A 19878-nucleotide genomic window follows, 5' to 3' on the forward strand; every position below is an offset into this window, starting at 1 on the left:
GAACCTAAATCCACTGAAGAACTCCGCCAAGTTCTCCAAGATGCCTAGAACAACCTACCTGCCAAGAGCCTTGAAAACCTGTGTGGAAGTAGGAGGTGTGGTGCTGTTTTAAAAAGAGTAGACGCACCAAAAATGAGTTTGATGTAGGGTTTTTCTCTTTACTGGACTTTGGATAAATAAAAACAATTTGTGGTATTATTTTTGAAAGTATCCTCACTTTATTTTTAGTGCCTAAAACCTTTGCAAATAACTGTAGCTGTTGCTTTATTTAAGAGGCACACATTTCTGGCAAATTTGTAATTAATCAAATTATGCAGACATAAATGATGTGGAGTAAACCTGGAGGTCTGGGGCTCCTGTGGTTGCCCGCTTTGGTAATTCAGCTTAGATCTAAAAGACAACAGCCGTGTGACATTACTTTGCAGCAACATTTCACACAGTTATGACTGTGAAATTATTTGTTGAGTGAAAACACGGTCAGGTAACGTCTTCACGCTGATTGGACGAGCTGGGACAGGAGATGACGTAGCTCACCTTGAGTTTAAAACCGGAACAAACAAAAGCAGCCGCGGCAGAGCTGAGCAGCTGGTCGGTGTTTGAGTTCAGATGTTATGAAGTAATAACCACAGACTTCAGGGTGTGTTTGTGTATAAAACAGGACGAGTTAGATTCAGCTCATCTGTACCGCAGCTGGGAAAAGAAATGGAGCTGGAGATGATTGCACAGCATTAGCCAAACATCCGGATTTTATGTTTTTATTTTATTTTATTTTACCCAGTGTGTTTTTTTTATGTAGTACACCTTTACGGTTTTACTTGTGTGTGATTTTTTTTAATAAATTTTTTGAGTTTTAAAGAAGGGCTCAATGTCTGCCATGTCAAGCCGGAGGAGGGACAGCGGGGCGGCCCGGCTACTGTACCCGCTCCTTGGTGCGTGTCTGTGGGCTGCGGTGGTCGGATACAAGCCGGTGATCATTGTTCACGGTTTGTTCGACAGCTCAGGGGATTTTAAAAATTTACAGCGGTTCATTAACGAGGTGAGTGGACACAATATACAGGAAGTGTGTCAGTGTTTTTATTTTCGGGGACATTTGTGCAGAAATGTATATAAATGGTGTTTTCCAGGGGGTTGACATTAGTGTATATAAAGCAGGCCTTCCAGCTTATATCACCACATGTTCTCAGCAAAACATGAACCTGCACTGCGCAGTGTGCATTAGCCAGTCTTCATCATAATGTTAGAGTCAGTATTTTCTTGTAATGTCTTCAGATATCTTTTTTTGTCCGATAGTCCAAACTGTGATGATATTCAGTTTAATATAATTTAAAAAAAAAAAACAGGGGGAAAGCAGGAAATGAGAGGCTTAAGCAACAGCTTTTTTGCTATTTTGGCATAAAATATTACTTTTAAAGGTTAATCGAAGATCAAAAGAGGTGCACATGTTTTTTCTCAACTGATCGATTAATGAACTAAAAGTTGCAGCTCTACTTACCAGCAATATATACAGAAATTTAAGACTGGCTCCACCTTTACCAGCAGCAACATTAAGGAGATGTACACATTAATTACTATCCAATAATGACATTTACTAATGATATTGATACTGAAATTGGCCATGCTGCTTAAGTTCTTTAAATTTAGGCACTTCAAGTAAATTTTGATGCTTATACTTTTGTATTTCAGTAAAAATGTGATTGCAGGGCCTTTACTTGCAAGTATTTCTATGCTGAGGTGGTACTTTTACTGGTAAAAGATCTGAATACTTATTTCACCACTGCAGGAGAGTGAATGATTAGTACCATGGTGTAGGTTCGTACACTTAAAGGTGTGATTATAGAGTTGAAAATATATTATTTCAGTTTAATATAACCTGTAATTTGCAGTATACACATTCTGTATGTCTAAATGGACAAAGTATCTTGGATTTTGTTATAATTGTGAGAATTACACTGTGTGCAGAAGGTTTTACACAGTAATGTTATCAGTATTTGCAGTGATTGCAGTGATAATGATGATTAAAATTGCATGGACGGGGTGTGAACTGTGCCCTTTCCTGCTTGTCCTCTTAAAAACCTCTAACACACACCCTTAACTTAGGCTGGGAATTACATGGTTGACTTGCTGATGTGGTGATGATTTTAAAAGGGAAGTTTTTGTGGGGACTCCGGCAAGATTGATGAGGTAAAACCAGTTCCTCTTTTTCACGTCTGCTGTATTAGAAAGTTGTATCCAGCAGTTACAGCCGGAAATTCAGACCTCGCTCTCTCCGTTTCAGTAAGCTCGTGCTCCTGCCTTCTTACCAAACCGCCTAATGAATCATCAATATTTAAAGCGCATCCTGATCACTTAGAAGTCAAACATCTGCAAGGATCTTTGATAAGGCAGGCATTTAGCTGCGAGGTCTGCTGTTGTTTTAACGCTGAGGTTAGCGTGTTGGTTCTTGTAGCTGTTTAACACCATATGAGGTATCACTTACTGTGCACACTCCCTACAAGCTTAATGAAATGAAACCATCCCCTACTCTCTCCTGCAGTCCCATCCTGGAACAAATGTGACGGTCATCGACTTGTTTGACAGGAGTGCCAGCCTGCAGCCCATGTGGAAGCAGGTGGAGGGATTCAAGGCAGCTATTTACCCAATAATGCAAAACGCAGCAGACGGGGTCCACTTCATCTGCTACTCTCAAGGTCTGTGAGTGCGAAATAGAGACATACATGTGGTATTTGTTTAAGATTATACCACAGTCTTGGTATGTGATTTAGTTACAATGTCATTCTTGCAAAAACTGACCTCAAAGTGACACTTTTTTTCCTGTAAATCGTAAATGCTCCACTCCTATATTTAAAAGAACATTTCTTAATGTTTGTTGTTTTATTTGTTGGATGGATTTTTTTATGACACTTGGGATTTCTGCTTCAGTCAGGAGTTGGAAATTCCCAGCCAGCAGCTTGTAATTCAAACCGCTAAATGTTCCAGTTTGTAAAAACCAGGGGAAGAAAAATATGCACTAATACATCTACAGTAAATGACTTTTGCCATTTACCACAGAACATGACTATTTCTGTGAGGAACTTTAGATTCTAAATTAAATTCTTATAATGTTTTTTATAGATTAAAGGTCATGTTACACTAAAAATCAAACAAACATTTTCTAATTTCACCTTCTAAATTGTGAGGATTTTATGGTTTTCTCTGTTTTAATGTGATTGTTAATTTAATATCTTAAGGTTTTTTAGTGTTTGGCAGACAAAACAACACATCTGAAGATTTGACCTTTGGCTTACAGACATTGTAAAGGGCACACAATACATTTTTTACTTTGCTGTAAAACACAGCAAGTGATTATCTGTCTTATGCCTTTAACATACCGTGGAAGCTGTTGAAGCTGGAAACTCAAAGCCCTCAAAGACTGATGGGAAATATTCTTTGTTTTTGTTTTAACAGGTGGACTGGTTTGCAGAGGAATCCTCTCCACGCTGTCTGACCACAACGTCCACTCCTTCATCTCTCTGTCCTCGCCTCAGGCTGGACAATATGGAGGTGGGCTCAACTTCAAAAGCCGAACATATGATCATGTTTAAAGTGGCTATAGTTAATATTTTTTAAATAATAAAAATCTATCAAAGGGAAATGGTAAAGAATAACCAGTTTGCCATATCAGAGTAGAAGGTGATGATATCTCAACTTGTTTCTGCTGCTTCCAGGCAGTCAAGAAATCAGTTATTGCAGGTTTAACATCTTAAGGACTTGTTTCTTCTCTCCAGCTCTTGATCTTGTTACTAACTCTGCTGTTTGTCTCTTGTTTCCAGACACAGACTACTTAAAGTACATCTTCCCTCAGTTTGTCAAGTCCAATCTCTACCACCTCTGCTACACCTCAATAGGTCAGAGGATATCCATCTGCAACTACTGGAATGGTGAGAATCCAGGAATAACTTTCTCTCACAGCTCACAGCACAGAGACAGTGTGATCTTTTGAAGCCATGAAATTCACTTAAATTCTTAGCTTGTCGAACTTGAAAATTAGTTTTTCACTGTGCTGTTTCCTTGAGATTCAAAGACATGACACCATAGCGCTCAGGTTGCTCAACCACCAAGAAGCTTCATAAACAAGTGTTTTGACATACTGTTTGTTTGTCCTCTCTCCTCCTCCTCCTCCTCCTCCTCCTTCTTCTCCAGACCCACACCACAGAGACCTGTATGTCAACAGCAGTGATTATTTGGCTCTGCTCAACAGCGAGAGACCCAATCCAAATTCAACAGGTCAGCACATTCCTTGTGTGTAAAACTCATCCATAAGTTTAACGTATGTAACTATCAGGTCTGCATTAATCTTTATGATGCAACAGTGACCAATTTGGGCCTTGTGACTTCTGAAAAGAATGATCAATAAGTAGGAGACTTTTTTTTTCTAAATAACAACACCCTGCAGTTTCCTGTGCTCCAGCTCCAAATAACTTTTGTAATGAGCAGGTCCTTAGGAAGCCAAAGTGCTGAATAATTCTGAGTTTAAAGTCACAATTCTAATCCTCTTCAATGGAGCACATGAATAAGATGCATTTAAGTGTGACTTACACCTCACAGTGATATTTTTATCTCAATCTCCACTGCAAATAAATGTCACACTTCTTTATAACTGCAGAACTTGTCTGTGAATCATCACATTTTAAGTTTTATTCAGTATCACAGTAATCCAGTGATAGCCGTCTGTACATCCATGGGTACATTTCAAATAGGAACAGCTAATAGTTAATTTGGCAGAGTTTTAGTGGTGCCAGTCTGTCTAAATGTAATACAATATGTGTTGCATACATGTGTTACATGTAACTCATATAGGCTAAAAAAGGGTGTAGATGGTGTTGGAGCTTCAGTTTTCTCAATATGAGAGTGAGAGTGGACTCAGAGTGCCAGACTTTGAAAACCGCTGCCTTTGACTAAGAAAGGAAAGAAGTCCAGAAGTGCAACTATCAGGTTGCATATTAATATAATGAGTATATTAATATAATAAAGTATATAATGTTGGATGTAGGATGGATTGTGTGAAGGCTTCAAATGGTGGATATGTAATTATCATATACAGTATATATTCAGTGTGTTTTATGTCTCAATCTCAGAGTGGAAGAAAAACTTCCTCAAAATCAAAAAGTTGGTGTTGATCGGTGGACCAGACGATGGAGTCATCACTCCCTGGCAGTCGAGGTGAGTTTATACTCTGTCTTGTTTAGTTTCTCAGCTTTCATTTGGCTTCAAAAAGTTTGTTTCTTTCCAGCAACACTTCCTGTTCTCATTTCATTAACAGCGTTTGTTTTTTCTGACTGTGGATGATCTGATGACTCTCATGTGATGCTCACACATCATATCCTCCTGTCTGTTTCATATTTTACAGTCAGTTTGGATTTTATGACGACAATGAGACTGTTGTTGAGATGCAGCAGCAAGATGTGAGTGCAGATCACACAACAGACACATATACACTGATGTTAGTCTATTTAAGTGCCCTCTGTAATCCTTAAAATGCTGATATTATTTAAGATTATTTTCACCTTTGGTTACTTATTTGTTGTGTCACCCACAGGCACACACTGACTTCTAAAACACCAATAATACCATTGCAGTGGTGAAACAAAAGCAAAGAACTTTTTACATATAAAATTATATTACAAACAAAGAACCTGTCTCAATTTGACAATAAATTATGCTACAAACTCATCAGAAATTATTACTAAAACGTGTTGCCTGAGAACTTGAATCATCACATTTTTAAATTTGCTTCAATATCAAAGTAATCCAGTGATAAATGTGTATACATCCATAGGTGCACTGCAAACAGGAACTGCTATATAATTTGGCATAATTTTAATGGTGCCATTTGCCAAAATGTAAACATTTATAGGCTAAAAATATTATTAAATTGTAGCTACCACAGCACCACATTGTACTTCCTGTGTACAGCCCCCAAAGAATTATGGGAACTGTAGTAAATTTAGAGTGTGATTATAGAGAGGAAAGATAAAGAATAATAATAGGAATGACATAATTGTATGTTGCAGTATCAATATTTATGTGACATTATTATGGCTCACAACGGACGTGAAATCCTCTGCAGTAGATTAGCTGAGCACTCACTCATGCTGCTTTCTCTTCTTGCTCCAGTTGTACCTGAGAGATGTTTTCGGTCTGAAGACGCTGGCGGCTCGCGGGGATCTGATCATCTGCTCTGTTCCCGGCGTCGAACACATCATGTGGCACTCGAATGAGACTGTGTTCCACATGTGTATGGAGAAGTGGCTGGAGTAGAACAAAACTCCATACAGTACACACACACACACACACATAGATACACACACAAAGGCACACACTTTGCAGTTTTATAAGCTCTTAACTTCCACCATGTGTGAAACTCTGCCTCTACCACCACTGTGTAGTATCCTCAGACATTTGAGAGTCTTCTCTAAAGGACATAAACTCATTTATGTTCACAGAGATCACTTGAAAATCCAACAGTGTTGTCAAGATTAGTTTTCCTTGTACTTTCTGTTAATTAAGTATTTTTTGGGAAATGTGCTTGAGACGATTGATGCCACTCTCATATCTGTACATTAGATATGATGCTACAGCCGAACACTTTTATTTTTTCATGGATTAAACAAATGAGATTTAACAGATTACAGATTACCTCTGTAGAGAGCCAGGGTAGTTGTTTCCCCTGTTTCAAATCCTGATGCTAAGCTAAGCTAACCAGCTGTTGACTATAGGTTCATATTTATTGTACTGGCATGAGAGTAGCATTGACCTTCTCATCTAACTCTCAGCAAGAAAGCAAATAGGTGCATTTCCCAAAATGTTCCTTTATTTATTTCTTTCAAACCGTGTTGCTGCTGTCAGATAAATCCAGCACGTTGCTGTCCAAGTGCTGAAGGATTTTTACAAGGCCAAAACTGTCAGAACCAACAAATACAAAGGCTTCCATTAACCTGGTAAAGGTTTAACTGCTATTATGTTATTACAGTCTGCAAAGGAATCAGACATTAAAGGAGCACTCCAGCAATATGGTATTGGGTTTCCGTGACGTTTGAAAGAGACAGATTTAAAAAGAGAAGAATCAAGAATCAATGTAGCCGAGACTGAGAGATCCTGACTTTTATTCCTCACCTCACCTTCTGCAATATACGAAGTTTGAAACTCAAGTTGTGGTAACCCTGATGAGATATAGGTCTGTCTTTTTCTTTCTATTTATAACATAATGAATGTCTTCCAGGAGAGACTGTCGGAAAATGTGCGCTATTATTCCCGTTTTCAAAGAAAATTGCATCTGTCTGCCAAAAAAGAAATTGGTGGAGTGCCCCTTTAATTTGTATAAAAATGTTTATCACTTTAAAATACAGCGCCCACATACATACAGTATACCCATGTGTGTGTCTGTGTGTGTTTGCTCACACGTACCTCAGAAACATCACACAACACAACAGTGCCTGAGCGACGTTCTGTCCTCTACATGTACAGACTCACTGCCCTGCTCATCTTATGATGCAGTAATTTATATCTTCTTATCCTTCCATTTTCAATCCTGGGGGGTTATATTTTCCTAATTTTTTTTTTTGACCATGACATCTGACCATGAATATCATATTTGTTATCATTATCATGCAGTGCTTTGGAGCTGTACTCTATTGCTTTAGTAGATCAAGCCTTAAAATTTCCCCTCATGCCTCATTGTCACATGTCCATTACCGAAGTGCTATGACACGCTGCCTTTAGTGACGGTGCTAAAAATAATGATGGAGATATAGAGTGGCTGGAGAGTGGCAGTGATATATTAGTGTTTACTTGTCCACCAAACTATTGTATGTGGCACTCTTTACCTCCCATCGCATTTAGATATCTCAGGCAACCCTCGTGTTTGTTTGTCCGAAAAAGGGACTTGTTTCTCTTAACTGTTTTGCATTTCATTGGATGTTTTTTTTTTTGCTGCCTGTTGTACTTATAGATGTTTCTTATAAAGGATGAAAAATGGAAATAAGTTTAAAAAAAAAAAAAAGATAACTGTTGGAGTAGTATTTGCATTGCACAATGTTTAACCAGATGAAGAGAAGGGAAAAGATGAAGAGGGGATGATTTTAACTGTTGTTAAAATTGAAGAATTATTTTAATATTGTTGCGTCATTTGTTTAATGTCTGCTTGCACAAATGAATTGACCAGAGAAACTGCGGAAATTATGGATTTAAGGGATGCCCTCTCAGTTCAGTTTTCTTGCAGATGTTAAATGTGGATATGAACACTTTTTTAAAACTAAAACAGACTGACTATTTTACAATGTCCCACAGTTTCTACAGTATTTGGTCCACAAATGACAAGGTGTCAAATGTTGTCAATTCCTCAATAAAAGACAGTTTTGAACACATGCTCTCGGTTTGTTTTATTTCAACAGATGACCTTAGTCTAGTGAGATCAGGACACAAATGCCACTTCAGACAATTAAACAAACTAACAAATTAATGTGGATAATTTAACACCCAAACAGAAAGGGGCCTCTCATTAGCTGACTGGTACTGAACATATCTGTGTTTATGCTGATAAGTAACAAGAAATTGCAGCACAAGCATGAAAAAGATTCTCGATGTTTAAGATAATTTAGAAACAGTTCATGATAATTCAGAAAAATATGTTTTGTGATTAAGATATACTTTTATATTTGCTGTTAAATTTATGTTTCTGACAAGTTTATTTTCCAAAAAAAAAAAAGCCTCACTCAGTTTATGTGGTGACTTTAAGTCTTTAATAGACACGTTTAAGGAAACCAAATCAGAATTTAAAAAAAGACTTGTATATAGACATTGAATGTTGTGTCCATTGTTGTTGCTTTTTCCTTCTTTTCTTTGTCCATTGGCTTGTACATGAGAGTCATAGATTTTTTTATTTATCTTTGCTCAGCTTTGAAGTCCTTGTTTTGATGTATGTCTATGTGCCTCTTCCTGTACTGTGTACTGTGTACTGTGTACTGTGTGTAAGTACACAGAGAGCCAGGTGAAACCGGAGTCAAATTCCATACTTGGCCATCAAAGCTAATTCAGATTCTCAGAGAGGATAACTATCTTAAAATTGTATTTAAATGCAGTACTTGAGTAAATGTGCGTATTCTACCAAACAGAGCAAAAATAAGAACAAATAATAAAACCAACTAAAAAAGATAAAACTTAAGTCCAGCAGCATTGCGTGCATTAAGCATTGACAGAGACTTAAAAAAAGAAAGAAAGAAAGAAAAGACTACGTTTCCATGCATGCCTTGCGCAGCGGAAGTAACCAACCAGTCCACCGGATATCTGGACGCGGCGCCGTGGAAGGCCCTTTCCCGTCTGTGAGGAGTGTAGTACAGAGCGGCAGACACAAGTGAGTCGAAAATTCACTTTTTACTCGCTTTATATATCACTAAAAAGAGTATTGGTGAATGTTAAGAGGCGCTGTGAAGTCCCGTTGTCCGAGAAATACAAGCTAAGCACATCAGTTTTGCCGGAATGTGGATTTTATTCCCTTTAAATGTTACCGTACGAGTACAACAACGCAGGGCGTTAGCATGTGGCTAACTGGCTCGCACATGTGGATACGGCATGTGGACCAGCCGCCGAGTTAGATATCACCCTCAGCGTCCTCTAACTCAAAACATGGCGGCGGTATTATTTTAAATCCTTTCTTTTTTTACTCAAGTAAACGCCAAAGTTTATTAGCATCGCATAATATCATTAATTTTCAGTCGTTTGTAAGCTTCTCAGCTGCCGTGGCTCAGGTTAGCTTCCGTTAGCGTAACAGGCTTCAGCTCCGGCCCTGCTGTGAAACTATGGATGTCTTAATTTCACTTAGTTGTGATCTGACATTTACTCAAAGATCTGGGGAATTCATCTTCTGCATAACGAAATATAAAACCCAGGTTTATCTATATTCACACATTGGCTTGTTTTATGAGGAAGTTGTGTAGTGGTTCAACCTATGTTTATCAGTGTTGTGGGTTTTTATGTGACATATGTCGCTCATGATTATGCACAGATTTATTTAAGATATTAATACTACTTTTAAATTAATTTCATTTAGTTCGTGTTCAATATATGAGGAAAGCAGGCAACCGATGACAGATCCAGGTACACCTACCATCAGTTAACTTTCTGTTAATTAGATTTTTTTTCATGTTTTCTGATGAACTCATTGTGAAACAAACAAGATGGACCTGTTACTTGTGGTGATGGGAATTCATAAATAAGTATTTCATGTTATTCTGATTGTAGTGTAATTGAAACATAGCTGCATGTTCTGTATTTTTCAAATCTGCATTTCCCTACTTTGAAAATAACTTAACTATTTCTCTTCAGTGACTGAGTGGGAGACTGCCCCAGCTGTGGCTGAGACCCCAGAGATCAAGCTCTTTGGCAAGTGGAGCACTGATGATGTCCAGATCAATGACATCTCCCTGCAGGTAAGCATTATTAAAGAGTTGCTGCTTGTGTGAGTTCATTGCTTTGTTAAAATGCTCTTACCAATTCAAAGCGAGGCTAGAGTCACGCCTGGACACTGACCTGTTGTCCTGGTGTGCTAGAGTGCTCGCAGAGGAAAACGTCTCTGCTTATTCATTGGCTGTAGTCTGAAGTGGCCCAGTCAATCACCAACTTAGACACATGATCTCTTCATATATGCTGTTCCTGTGCTCAGCTTAAATCTGTGTAAACCACAATGTTTTAACCACCTCCTCATCGCTGCAGGATTACATTGCTGTCAAAGAGAAGTACGCCAAGTACCTGCCACACTCTGGAGGACGTTATGCCGCCAAGCGTTTCCGCAAGGCCCAGTGCCCCATTGTGGAGCGTCTGACCAACTCCATGATGATGCACGGCCGCAACAACGGCAAGAAGCTGATGACCGTGCGCATCGTCAAGCATGCCTTCGAGATCATCCACCTGCTGACTGGAGAGGTACATACAACTAACTTTAACCACACTTCATCTTCTCTTGGTGAGAAAATACTGCTCCGTATGTTTTGCATGATTAAAATAACTTAAGACACTAGGAAGTCAGCAATCAAACTGCAAGATACAGTGAACAGTAAACCGTGATACTGGATAAATGGTCTTCACTTGATACAATAGGACAGGTTTCTATTGTATTATTGCACAGGAGCTATTGATAATTTTTGTTTTTGCCTATGTATACAGGGGGGAAAATAATTTTAAAATGAGCAGATCAGTATTTAAGCCCCCCAGATCCCCAGATTGATCGTTTATCCTGCTCTGAAGACAATTTACAACAAATCCTTGTGGTGTACATAGCTCAGAGTGTACTTACGCTAATAGAACTTAAAGACAAAAACACAAATAAGTGCACTATGACGTTTTAATTCCACAAGGGTGTTTTTGACATGGGTCTTTAGGGCATAATAAAGCAGCTTAACACTTTACAGAAGTAACTGGTTGTCATGTGGGGCACCACTTAAGATATTGTTGGCAAAACAGAATTAAGCAGATTACCAGCACTTTGTGTCAGGTATCCAATGTTATCACATTGTGTATCGATACTTCTTTTAACACCTTTTACAATTTTCCCTCCAGAATCCCCTTCAGGTTTTGGTGAACGCCATCATCAACAGTGGACCCCGTGAGGACTCCACCCGTATCGGTCGTGCCGGTACTGTCAGGAGACAGGCCGTGGACGTGTCGCCCCTCCGCAGAGTCAACCAGGTAATGTGTCCACACCGTTTACAATGAAAACTGTTTTTTCTTGCAACAGAGTCCTCTTATAGAACATAAAGATGGTGTAACACTCTTCGTGTCTGGAAGAAGTTTTCAGTTCATCACCATTAAACCTTTTACTGTAAGCTGTTCATAAGGTCAAGTAATACATTGATGCATTAAGCGAGGCTAGAGTCACGGCTGGATACTACCCATTGTCCTGGTGTGCTAGAGTGCTCGCAGAGAAAAGTGTCTTTGCTTATTCATTGGCTGTAGTCTGTTGTGGCCCAGTCAATCACCAACTCAGATACATTACTCCACCAGCCAGTGTTTATTCCACTGATGTTAATTTGACAGCCTGTCTCACATCCTCTCCCTCTCTGGTTTTGTCTTGTAGGCCATCTGGCTGCTGTGCACAGGAGCAAGAGAAGCTGCTTTCAGGAACATCAAGACCATCGCTGAGTGTCTGGCTGATGAGCTGATCAATGCAGCTAAGGTGAGTGTTCTTATCAAACGTTTCATAAAATCCCATAGTGAGCTTATTGATCAAAGTTTAAACACGGCCTGTTGTTAAGAGTGCTGTGAACTTACCTCTGGTCTGAGTAACACAAGTTGTGCTGCATGTTAAACTTTGAATTTCTTCTGTTTCAGGGTTCATCTAACTCCTACGCCATCAAGAAGAAGGACGAGTTGGAGAGAGTTGCCAAGTCCAACCGTTAAACATGTTTGCTTTCTAACAAAACCAATAAATGTCAAGAAACATTTGTTGATTCCATGAGTTTTTAATGACTCTCTTCACATACATGTTTTCACAAGGAATCATTTCAACAGACATGTACACTTAGTTGCCAGTTTATTAGGTACACCTGGCTAAAACTAATGCAGTCTAATACAGCAGTCCTGCAATATATTCTCCTTTTTATAATAGTTAAAGTGTTCAGTTTGTATTGAAATGGTTTGAGTTGTTGATTCAACTGTGATATTAGAGGATGACATTTGTGGTCCTGTTTATCTGCATTATGTGTAAGTATAAACACTTATAAGTGTTTATTTAGCTGACCCTCATTATTATGATTGGACAAAATAGGAACACGAAACTGCAGCCTCACATGACCTTACAGTTGAATCAGCACCTCCAACAGTTTTACCTTAACATAACCTTCATGATTGTAGGATATATTCCAGGACTTGTATTAGACTGCATTAGTTTTAGTTAAGTACCTAATAAACTGCCAAATACACAGAAGCAAGGTGACTAGTCTTACAAGTTGTATGTTAAATCTTATTGGCATTTCTGCACTTGCTACAAATACATATACATACGAAAAGCTAAAACTATTTAATAAAAAAAAAATCTGCATTTCTATACTTAGCAGCTACATGTCCTATGATTTAAACAGTCAGTAAAACAACCAATACTTGAAGAGTAGTGAGATGGATACCAACCTGTTGTATTATGGATATGAGTGAGACATGATCGTGAATTTGAGCACCACAGGGTTATCTACAGCTCCTAAAAGTAAATGAATTTAGTTTCCTTAAAAATAAAAAGGCCTTAGAAGACATTAAAAAGTCTTAAAATTGCTCCCAAATTACAAGTGAAACAGTGAGAAACTACAGTTGAATTTAGTGGTTTCATGAGTGGTGTCATGTGCTGCACTGATGTTTCAGCAGGGGGGGCAGCTGTGCCAGGAATCTGCTTGTTTGCTACAGGGAGTCTGTTCACAGATGGATCACATTCCCTATCATACAAATACTGCGTGTCAGTGTTTCCTTTAACAATAAATAGACAAGAATTTTAAATCAGTGGAAAGTGTCTCAGAGGCCCCCGACCACCCCACCATGAACATGTGCAGGTAAATACTGTGTAACATACTGAGTGTTGGGGCTGTTCCTTTCAGAAATACGTGTGCTTTCTGTTGATGAGGAGGCAGAGTGAGGACAGGGACGCTCCCAGTTTGTGGGCCTCGCTGCAGGCTGTAGGCAGCAGGGTGTAGTCCTGCAGCTTCTGGAAGGCCTGTAGAGAGGGAACTATTTACTCATCCAGACACATACGCGTCAGCACTGGCACAAGACTGTACTGGACACACTTGAAGGAAGAGACTAATAAAAGAAGGAAAAACTGCTTCACTTGCTGGAATGACAGCTGCTTAAATTACTTTCAGGTGTCCGTGGCTTTTATAAAAATCACATCATGACTTCAGGGTCTGTTATGTTCACTGGTCTTGGATATTTAAAATTTAAAGCATGAGTCATAAAGTAAGAAGCCAACAGAGAGAAACTTAACTTTGCAAAGATTAATGATTGATGATTATTTTACACAAACTGGGCTTAATCCTGATGTTCACTACGGCAATATGAGAAACAAAAATCACCTTTCAGCTCACGCTCACTATTCTGGAACAAAAAAAAACTCCTAAGCGCTTAAAATTTTCAAGATATCTCAACTTTTGTCCTCCCACCTACTCACATTTTTAACATGTCAGCGATGCAGGCTTGTGCTGTGAACGAGAGACTGGCTGCAAAAGACATTTCTTCTTCTGGAGCCAAGGAAAATTGTCACAGCACTACAAATGTATTGTTTTGTATTGAGAAATGTTCTTAATAAGAAATTTCTGTTGAGATCTCTGCTCTGCTTCACATCAGTTACAGCGAATTATAGCAGAGATCTGTATCACAGGAAACAAGTTCCGTCTGAGGTCTGTTAATCTCATCATATGCACTCTGTGGGACTCTTGGAGTTGTTGCTTTTTCTACTAAATAATGATTAAGTTAGTAAAGGTTATATTTCACTGTAACTGAAGAGGCCTGCAGTATTTTTAATGTAGTTTTATGAAACAAGGCTTTTACTTCCAGGATCTGTAGCAAAGTAGAAGAGAGAGGAGTAACTTCTGACTTAGTAAATATATTCTCCATGAGCTCCAAAGGCAAAATCCACTGATTTTACAGTAAAGAGATCAGTTAACTTACTTTACTTAGTTTACTTCACCTCTGTTCTACCATGAACTTCATACGTTTCCTGATTATAAGGATGTTTATTTCATTGTTAGCGCTATGTGCAGTGTGGTTTTGATATTTATGCTGTCATGTTTTGTTATTTTTGTTTTGTCAATATGAAAAAACCCCAATAAAATGTCACGTTTTCTAAAGTCTGAAAAAATAAACCCTGATTATATTATCAGGTTTTTCTTGCATTGGATTTCAAATCTTTCTAAGGTCTCATGAGCAACTTAAAGTCAGGTCAGCTTGGCTTTTTTTAGGGTAGGATAAATGAAATCTCAGGATTTTGGCTGTACTCACAGAGACACTGTCAGGACACTCGTCTGCAGGCCGGTGCAGCAGGAAGTCCCGTTTAGACGGACCTTTGATGTAGATGCAGTTTGCGGCCGATTCCTCGGGGACAGTGAGGACTTCATAGTGGTGATCAGTCAGCTGCTCCATCATCTGGAGACAAACACACACTTATGTTACTGCGCACCACCCTGACAGCTCCACACGCACGCATGCACGCACGCACACACGCACACACGCACGCACACACACGCACACACACACATTGAAGCCAACCACTCCCAGCATTAATAAAAGGACATCAGCAGTCAGGGGATCTATGATGTGTGCAGCTCACATTAAGGTCAGAGAGAAGAGGAACATGCAGAGAGAGGGAGATTATTCATGTATGAAAGATAACAAGGCCACTGTTGACTGGTCGGAGATGTTAGGGCCTGGCTAATTCATGACTTTCTAACACTCCTAGAAAGAAATTGTCAGCATCTCCAATCAATCTCCAAACTAAATTCATGTTATTTGCTTGGAATTGTTCAATATTCTCAGTCACTATATTCAAACTAATGCAAATTGTATGCAAAAGTTTGGATTTTTAAGTTTTAAATTTATTTTTTTATTCATGACCATAAAAATATAAAAAAACGTATTTCTGGCATGAGCAAAAGTTGTGTGCACACACACTTACCCGAAGTGTCTTTTTGGCCCCGTCACTGTTGATCATGATGATTGTGTCTGGACCTCCCATGGAGCAGATGTTTTTCAGCCGGGCTCCACCACAGACGGGGACAGTGGACACAGCAAAGTCCTGAGCAGATGGAGGTTGAAAGCTTTAATTCACACATTGTACTTTCAAGTTTCTCTGAGAGCAAAAGTTCCTTATATGTAGTTTTGCAGTTGCCATCCAATCAAATGCAAGGATTTTTAAAGTTACAGCACAGTGGCATCATTTCAGGCCACAAATATATACATGGAATATGATCTTTTTTTCTACTCAGTGTCACTATTACAATGATAAAAACTTGAGCTATAAATACATATGAAGCACTTGCAACATATGGTCCACTGGAATTTTATGAATGAAAATTGAGTGACGCCTGTGAAAGTCCAGAGTGAGAACTCAGAAACATGATACATGGTGAGGATGTCTGAGCTAACGGTCTGCTGGTCCTCCTCTTTCACCCCTGACCACATGATACCTCCCACCCACACTGATTCATACCAGACTGACACAACACACACACAATTTCAACACAAGTGGATGCAAAGTGTGTGCGTTAAAATGTAAAATGCACTTAAGAGAAGTGGGGAAATCAATATTAATGGGTGGGTCACGTCAAGCCTGAGGGGTCCCACTGTGTGGGCTCCATTATTTGGCCGATGGAACGACCTCATTCATCAATGTTTACAGACTGTAATTCCCCAAATGCAATGATGCAAATGGCCACCTGCTCACTTTGGCAGCAGGGTTCATCTTCTGACGAGAATCTTGGCACTGCGGCTGTCTTTGTTGCACTGGCTAAAAACTGAAACTCAATTGATTATTTTATGATTTATTGGAGAATGTTACTCTGATATTTTACAGAGCTTTCCACAGAGCACAGCTAGAGTTCATACTATAATTCACTGATTCACACAGAGACTGATTCACTGGTACATTCGTCTATCAACCATCTTCCCTCCGTGCCCATCTTTACCCTGAAAGTGTCTGCCAGCACCTCCGCCCCTCTGCGGTTGGTGTGGGAGGAGATGCCGACAAAAAACTCCCTCCCCGTGAAGAGGACGTCGCTGCCCTCCAGGGTGGCCCCTCCAGAGTCCCCCTCCTCTGTCCCCATCTCCACCACATTCAGGTTCAGCTCTGACATCACCCTCCTCACTGCCTCCACCTGGAGAGATGGAGAGAGAGTTGTGCTGAAGCCACAGTGAGAAAAAGGGGCAGTAAACAACCATACAGGTGGTCACTGCCCTTTGTGAGTTTGCATGTTTTTCTGGTTGAACACTGTTTAGCATTTAACATTATTACCGCTGGTTCTATCTATCTATCCATCCATCCATCCATCCATCCATCCATCCATCCATCCATGTGACAAAGAAAAACCTGGTTACTGTGACAAAAGCATAACTGAATGTTTCCAGAGTTTAGTTAAGGACATTTAACATTTTTTTTCTGTTGAAGGAACCTCTGACATTTCTGAATAATTTCCTTGGAATTAACCGGAGGTGTATTAACTGATCACTTAATATTTTATCTATAATTTTGCCTATTACCTACTATTATAATATTTATTTGGACTTAAGTCAGAAATTACAGGCTCAGTAAAAAAATAATTTAATTTAATAAATTTCCAGTAATTCTTTTGAAATTACAGACTCTGAAAAGAAAATGTCAAAAACAACCTCTGACAGCCAAAATTGAAACTGCTCATCTGCCAAAAAAACATTATATTGCTTTGGAAAAATCAAATCCAGAGAACAAAGAATAAAAGAAAACATGGACGTCATGGAAAGGGTGATTTGAGTTCTGTCATCTTTTGTATTAAACAGGTTGTTTTCCTTGTTGTTTTCTACTCTCAGGGCTCAGTTCAGGAAACTGAATGCACCAACAAGGAACAACAAGGATCTGTTTGACCATGTAGCAATAATGTATCTTTGACAAAAATTCATTAAAGTATCTTCTGCGAGTTCATTTTCATACCACACTGATATGAACTGAAACAAAAGGTTTCTACTTACTGCCCCTTTCTCTCAAAAAAGCAAGTGCATTATCAGAAGATTAGAGGTGCAGAACTGGGTCACTAAAGCCATTTTCTTCTCCCGTGCGTTACCTCACTACGTCTCTGCTGTTTGAAAGGCCTGGTGATGAGCGCCGTGTCTCCCTGGATGACCGCCACATCCTCTATCCTCCAGCTCTCCGGCAGCTCAGGGTCAGGGGGGATCTCGATCAGCTGCAGGCCCACCTTCTGCCTCAGGGCTCCCGTCAGGCAACCGAACTGACGCTGAGCTTTGGCCAGATCCACAGAGATCTCCCCGTTCTCACGACCGTCTCCCACAGCCTTCCCAAAGGTCTCCGGGATGCCCCGCACCACGGCGTGGGTGAAGCGGCCATATGGGCACATGTTTGCCATGTTTTCATAAAAAACTGTCTGTAAAAAGTTGGTAGCAAATATTTGTGTTCTGCAAAAATGCCAGTAAGCTTTTTCTGCCAGCAGACAAGCAAGAGGTGTTAAAAAGATGTGTATGTGTTTGCAACAACCAGGTTAACTCTAAATGAAGCTAATGGGATGGATCAGGAGGTCCAGAGGGAGAGCAGAGAGCATCTTCATCCCCTTCTTGGTGCGTCCTCTTTCATTTCATCTTTTCCACCGGTTACTCCCCCGTCTGCAGATGCCAAGAGGTGGAAGCAGATGATCTCAGCTTTAGACAGAGGGAGGTGGACACATCAAGGCCAAAGCCTGACACAATGGAACGAACACAACAAAGATCAATTTTGAGCTTTGGTGCCTCCAGCTTTTGTGGGAGACAGACATTTCAGGGCCACTGTGCCTTTCTACTTTGAGGTATAAATATCTACACCGGTGTCTTGGAGATTTTTAGATTATACAACATCAGAATGAGGGATTACATGAAAGAAGTGCACTTATGTGACTATTTTTATTACGTAAGAGGAAGCAAATTAACAAATTCTTCAATTGTAAAACACCCAGGAGCTGCTGAAATAACACAAAGAGACAACACAGTTGAAAGTAGACAAAAGGATGATTGTCCAAGGTGAAATTGTGAGGAAACATTATTCAATGGCCCTGCAATATGCTGCAAAGCCTTTCCACATTTGGACAGTGGGTCAGATTTGGGACAATTGTCCTTTGATCATCTTCCCTGTGCCTCACAGCAGTCGCCCACTGAGAGGCTGCACAGGGGGAAACCCACACAGGATGTTGTCTAAATCTGGTTCTGAACTTAAGGAGCAAGTGCTGAGCTTTGATGTTCATTTCATGTTGTCACAAGGCAGCACACAAAGCAAATGAGGACTTAACTCCAGGTTTAGGCAGTTAAAGGTTAAAAACGGAGTAGTTTTTCACTCTCCACAAGCAGCAGTATTGTTTGTGCAGATATTTGTCAGTATTTCGAGGAGTTATACAGTTCGGTTGTTTTGGTCCAGCTGTAAAAAACCATCTTGAGAGCAGGACTGCACCGCCCAACACTTCTCCTGATGATGTTCGTGTCTTAATAACGGGGGGAAACTATCACCAACACTCCCAGAAGTTACACAAATAAGAAATACAGATGTGAATTTAGGCCTTACCTGGTTTCCAGTGTCGTATCTCCACGCTTGGCCGTGTTTCCCTCCGTCTGATTTGATTCCCAAACCGACCCGGGTCCCGTTACTCCCCCAGTCTTTCTCTGCCGCTCGTCTACGTGTCAAGATGGCGAACGTAGATTTAACTGGTTCCGGTTATTCGCTTCAAAATAAGACGCGCCCAATGTCTGGCTGTGTCGTGATGGAAAATAAACAAAATAAAATTGAGTACATTTACTCAAGAACTGTACTTAAGTACAAATTTGAGTAACTGTGAGTGCTTTACTTGAGCATTTCCATTTGATACAACTTTATACTCCATTTCATTTCAAAGGGAAATATTGTACTTATTCGTTTTTACTCCAATACATCTATTTTATATCTATTTCTATAGCTTATCAAATAGGACTGGTAACATAATAATAACGATAACATTAGAGATTAAATGAACAGTCCATTAATCAATTAGGCTAGCTGATCAACAAAAAAATTAAAATAATTTGAATAACAGATTAATCAATTTAAGAAAGAAAAATACCAAACATCAGCTTCTCGAAAGTGACGGTTTAAGCTACTGGTTTTCTGTT

The 19878-nt window shown here is 39.5% G+C and overlaps 3 protein-coding genes and 2 non-coding genes across 9 annotated transcripts; 4 read left to right on the plus strand and 1 right to left on the minus strand.

Annotated features, from left to right (window-relative positions):
* Positions 1-554: 554 nt before the first annotated feature.
* ppt2b (palmitoyl-protein thioesterase 2b) lies at positions 555-8402 on the plus strand. The gene is made up of 8 exons (XM_071499853.1): positions 555-1036; positions 2534-2687; positions 3445-3540; positions 3810-3917; positions 4180-4263; positions 5115-5199; positions 5387-5441; positions 6154-8402. Exons 1-8 carry the CDS (start codon positions 866-868, stop codon positions 6295-6297), a joined length of 897 nt encoding a protein of 298 aa, XP_071355954.1. The 5' UTR covers positions 555-865; the 3' UTR covers positions 6298-8402.
* An 850-nt stretch (positions 8403-9252) lies between these two features.
* On the plus strand, positions 9253-12471 carry rps5 (ribosomal protein S5). 2 transcript variants are annotated; one of them, XM_071499368.1, is made up of 7 exons: positions 9261-9388; positions 10085-10131; positions 10360-10463; positions 10747-10956; positions 11590-11718; positions 12107-12205; positions 12361-12471. In XM_071499368.1, exons 1-7 carry the CDS (start codon positions 9276-9278, stop codon positions 12427-12429), a joined length of 771 nt encoding a protein of 256 aa, XP_071355469.1. In that variant the 5' UTR covers positions 9261-9275; the 3' UTR covers positions 12430-12471. The 2 variants fall into 2 exon arrangements, with proteins under 2 accessions (XP_071355470.1, XP_071355469.1); XM_071499369.1 differs by lacking the exon at positions 10085-10131 and having other exon boundaries at positions 9253-9388.
* On the plus strand, positions 10533-10666 carry LOC139634705 (small nucleolar RNA SNORA3/SNORA45 family). The gene has a single exon (XR_011694042.1). It is a non-coding gene; the product is annotated as a small nucleolar RNA SNORA3/SNORA45 family (small nucleolar RNA).
* Positions 11892-12024, plus strand: LOC139634706 (small nucleolar RNA SNORA3/SNORA45 family). The gene has a single exon (XR_011694043.1). It is a non-coding gene; the product is annotated as a small nucleolar RNA SNORA3/SNORA45 family (small nucleolar RNA).
* Positions 12472-19427, minus strand: ddah2 (DDAH family member 2, ADMA-independent). Of its 4 annotated transcripts, none has more exons than XM_071499364.1 (6): positions 19298-19427; positions 17820-18446; positions 16692-16880; positions 15683-15802; positions 15010-15153; positions 12472-13726 (listed from the first exon to the last, which is right to left on the minus strand). In XM_071499364.1, the coding sequence occupies exons 2-6, from the start codon at positions 18117-18119 to the stop codon at positions 13607-13609; spliced, it is 873 nt and encodes a 290-aa protein (XP_071355465.1). In that variant the 5' UTR covers positions 18120-18446; positions 19298-19427; the 3' UTR covers positions 12472-13606. The 4 variants fall into 4 exon arrangements, with proteins under 4 accessions (XP_071355465.1, XP_071355467.1, XP_071355466.1 ...); XM_071499366.1 differs by having other exon boundaries at positions 17820-18372; positions 19298-19423; XM_071499365.1 differs by having other exon boundaries at positions 17820-18408; positions 19298-19418.
* Positions 19428-19878: the final 451 nt, after the last annotated feature.

Source organism: Trachinotus anak, unplaced genomic scaffold (genome assembly GCF_046630095.1).
Source record: "Trachinotus anak isolate AG129_WGS33_773 ecotype Australia unplaced genomic scaffold, CSIRO_AGI_Tana_v1 ptg000016l, whole genome shotgun sequence".
Taxonomy (NCBI): Eukaryota; Metazoa; Chordata; class Actinopteri; order Carangiformes; family Carangidae; genus Trachinotus; species Trachinotus anak.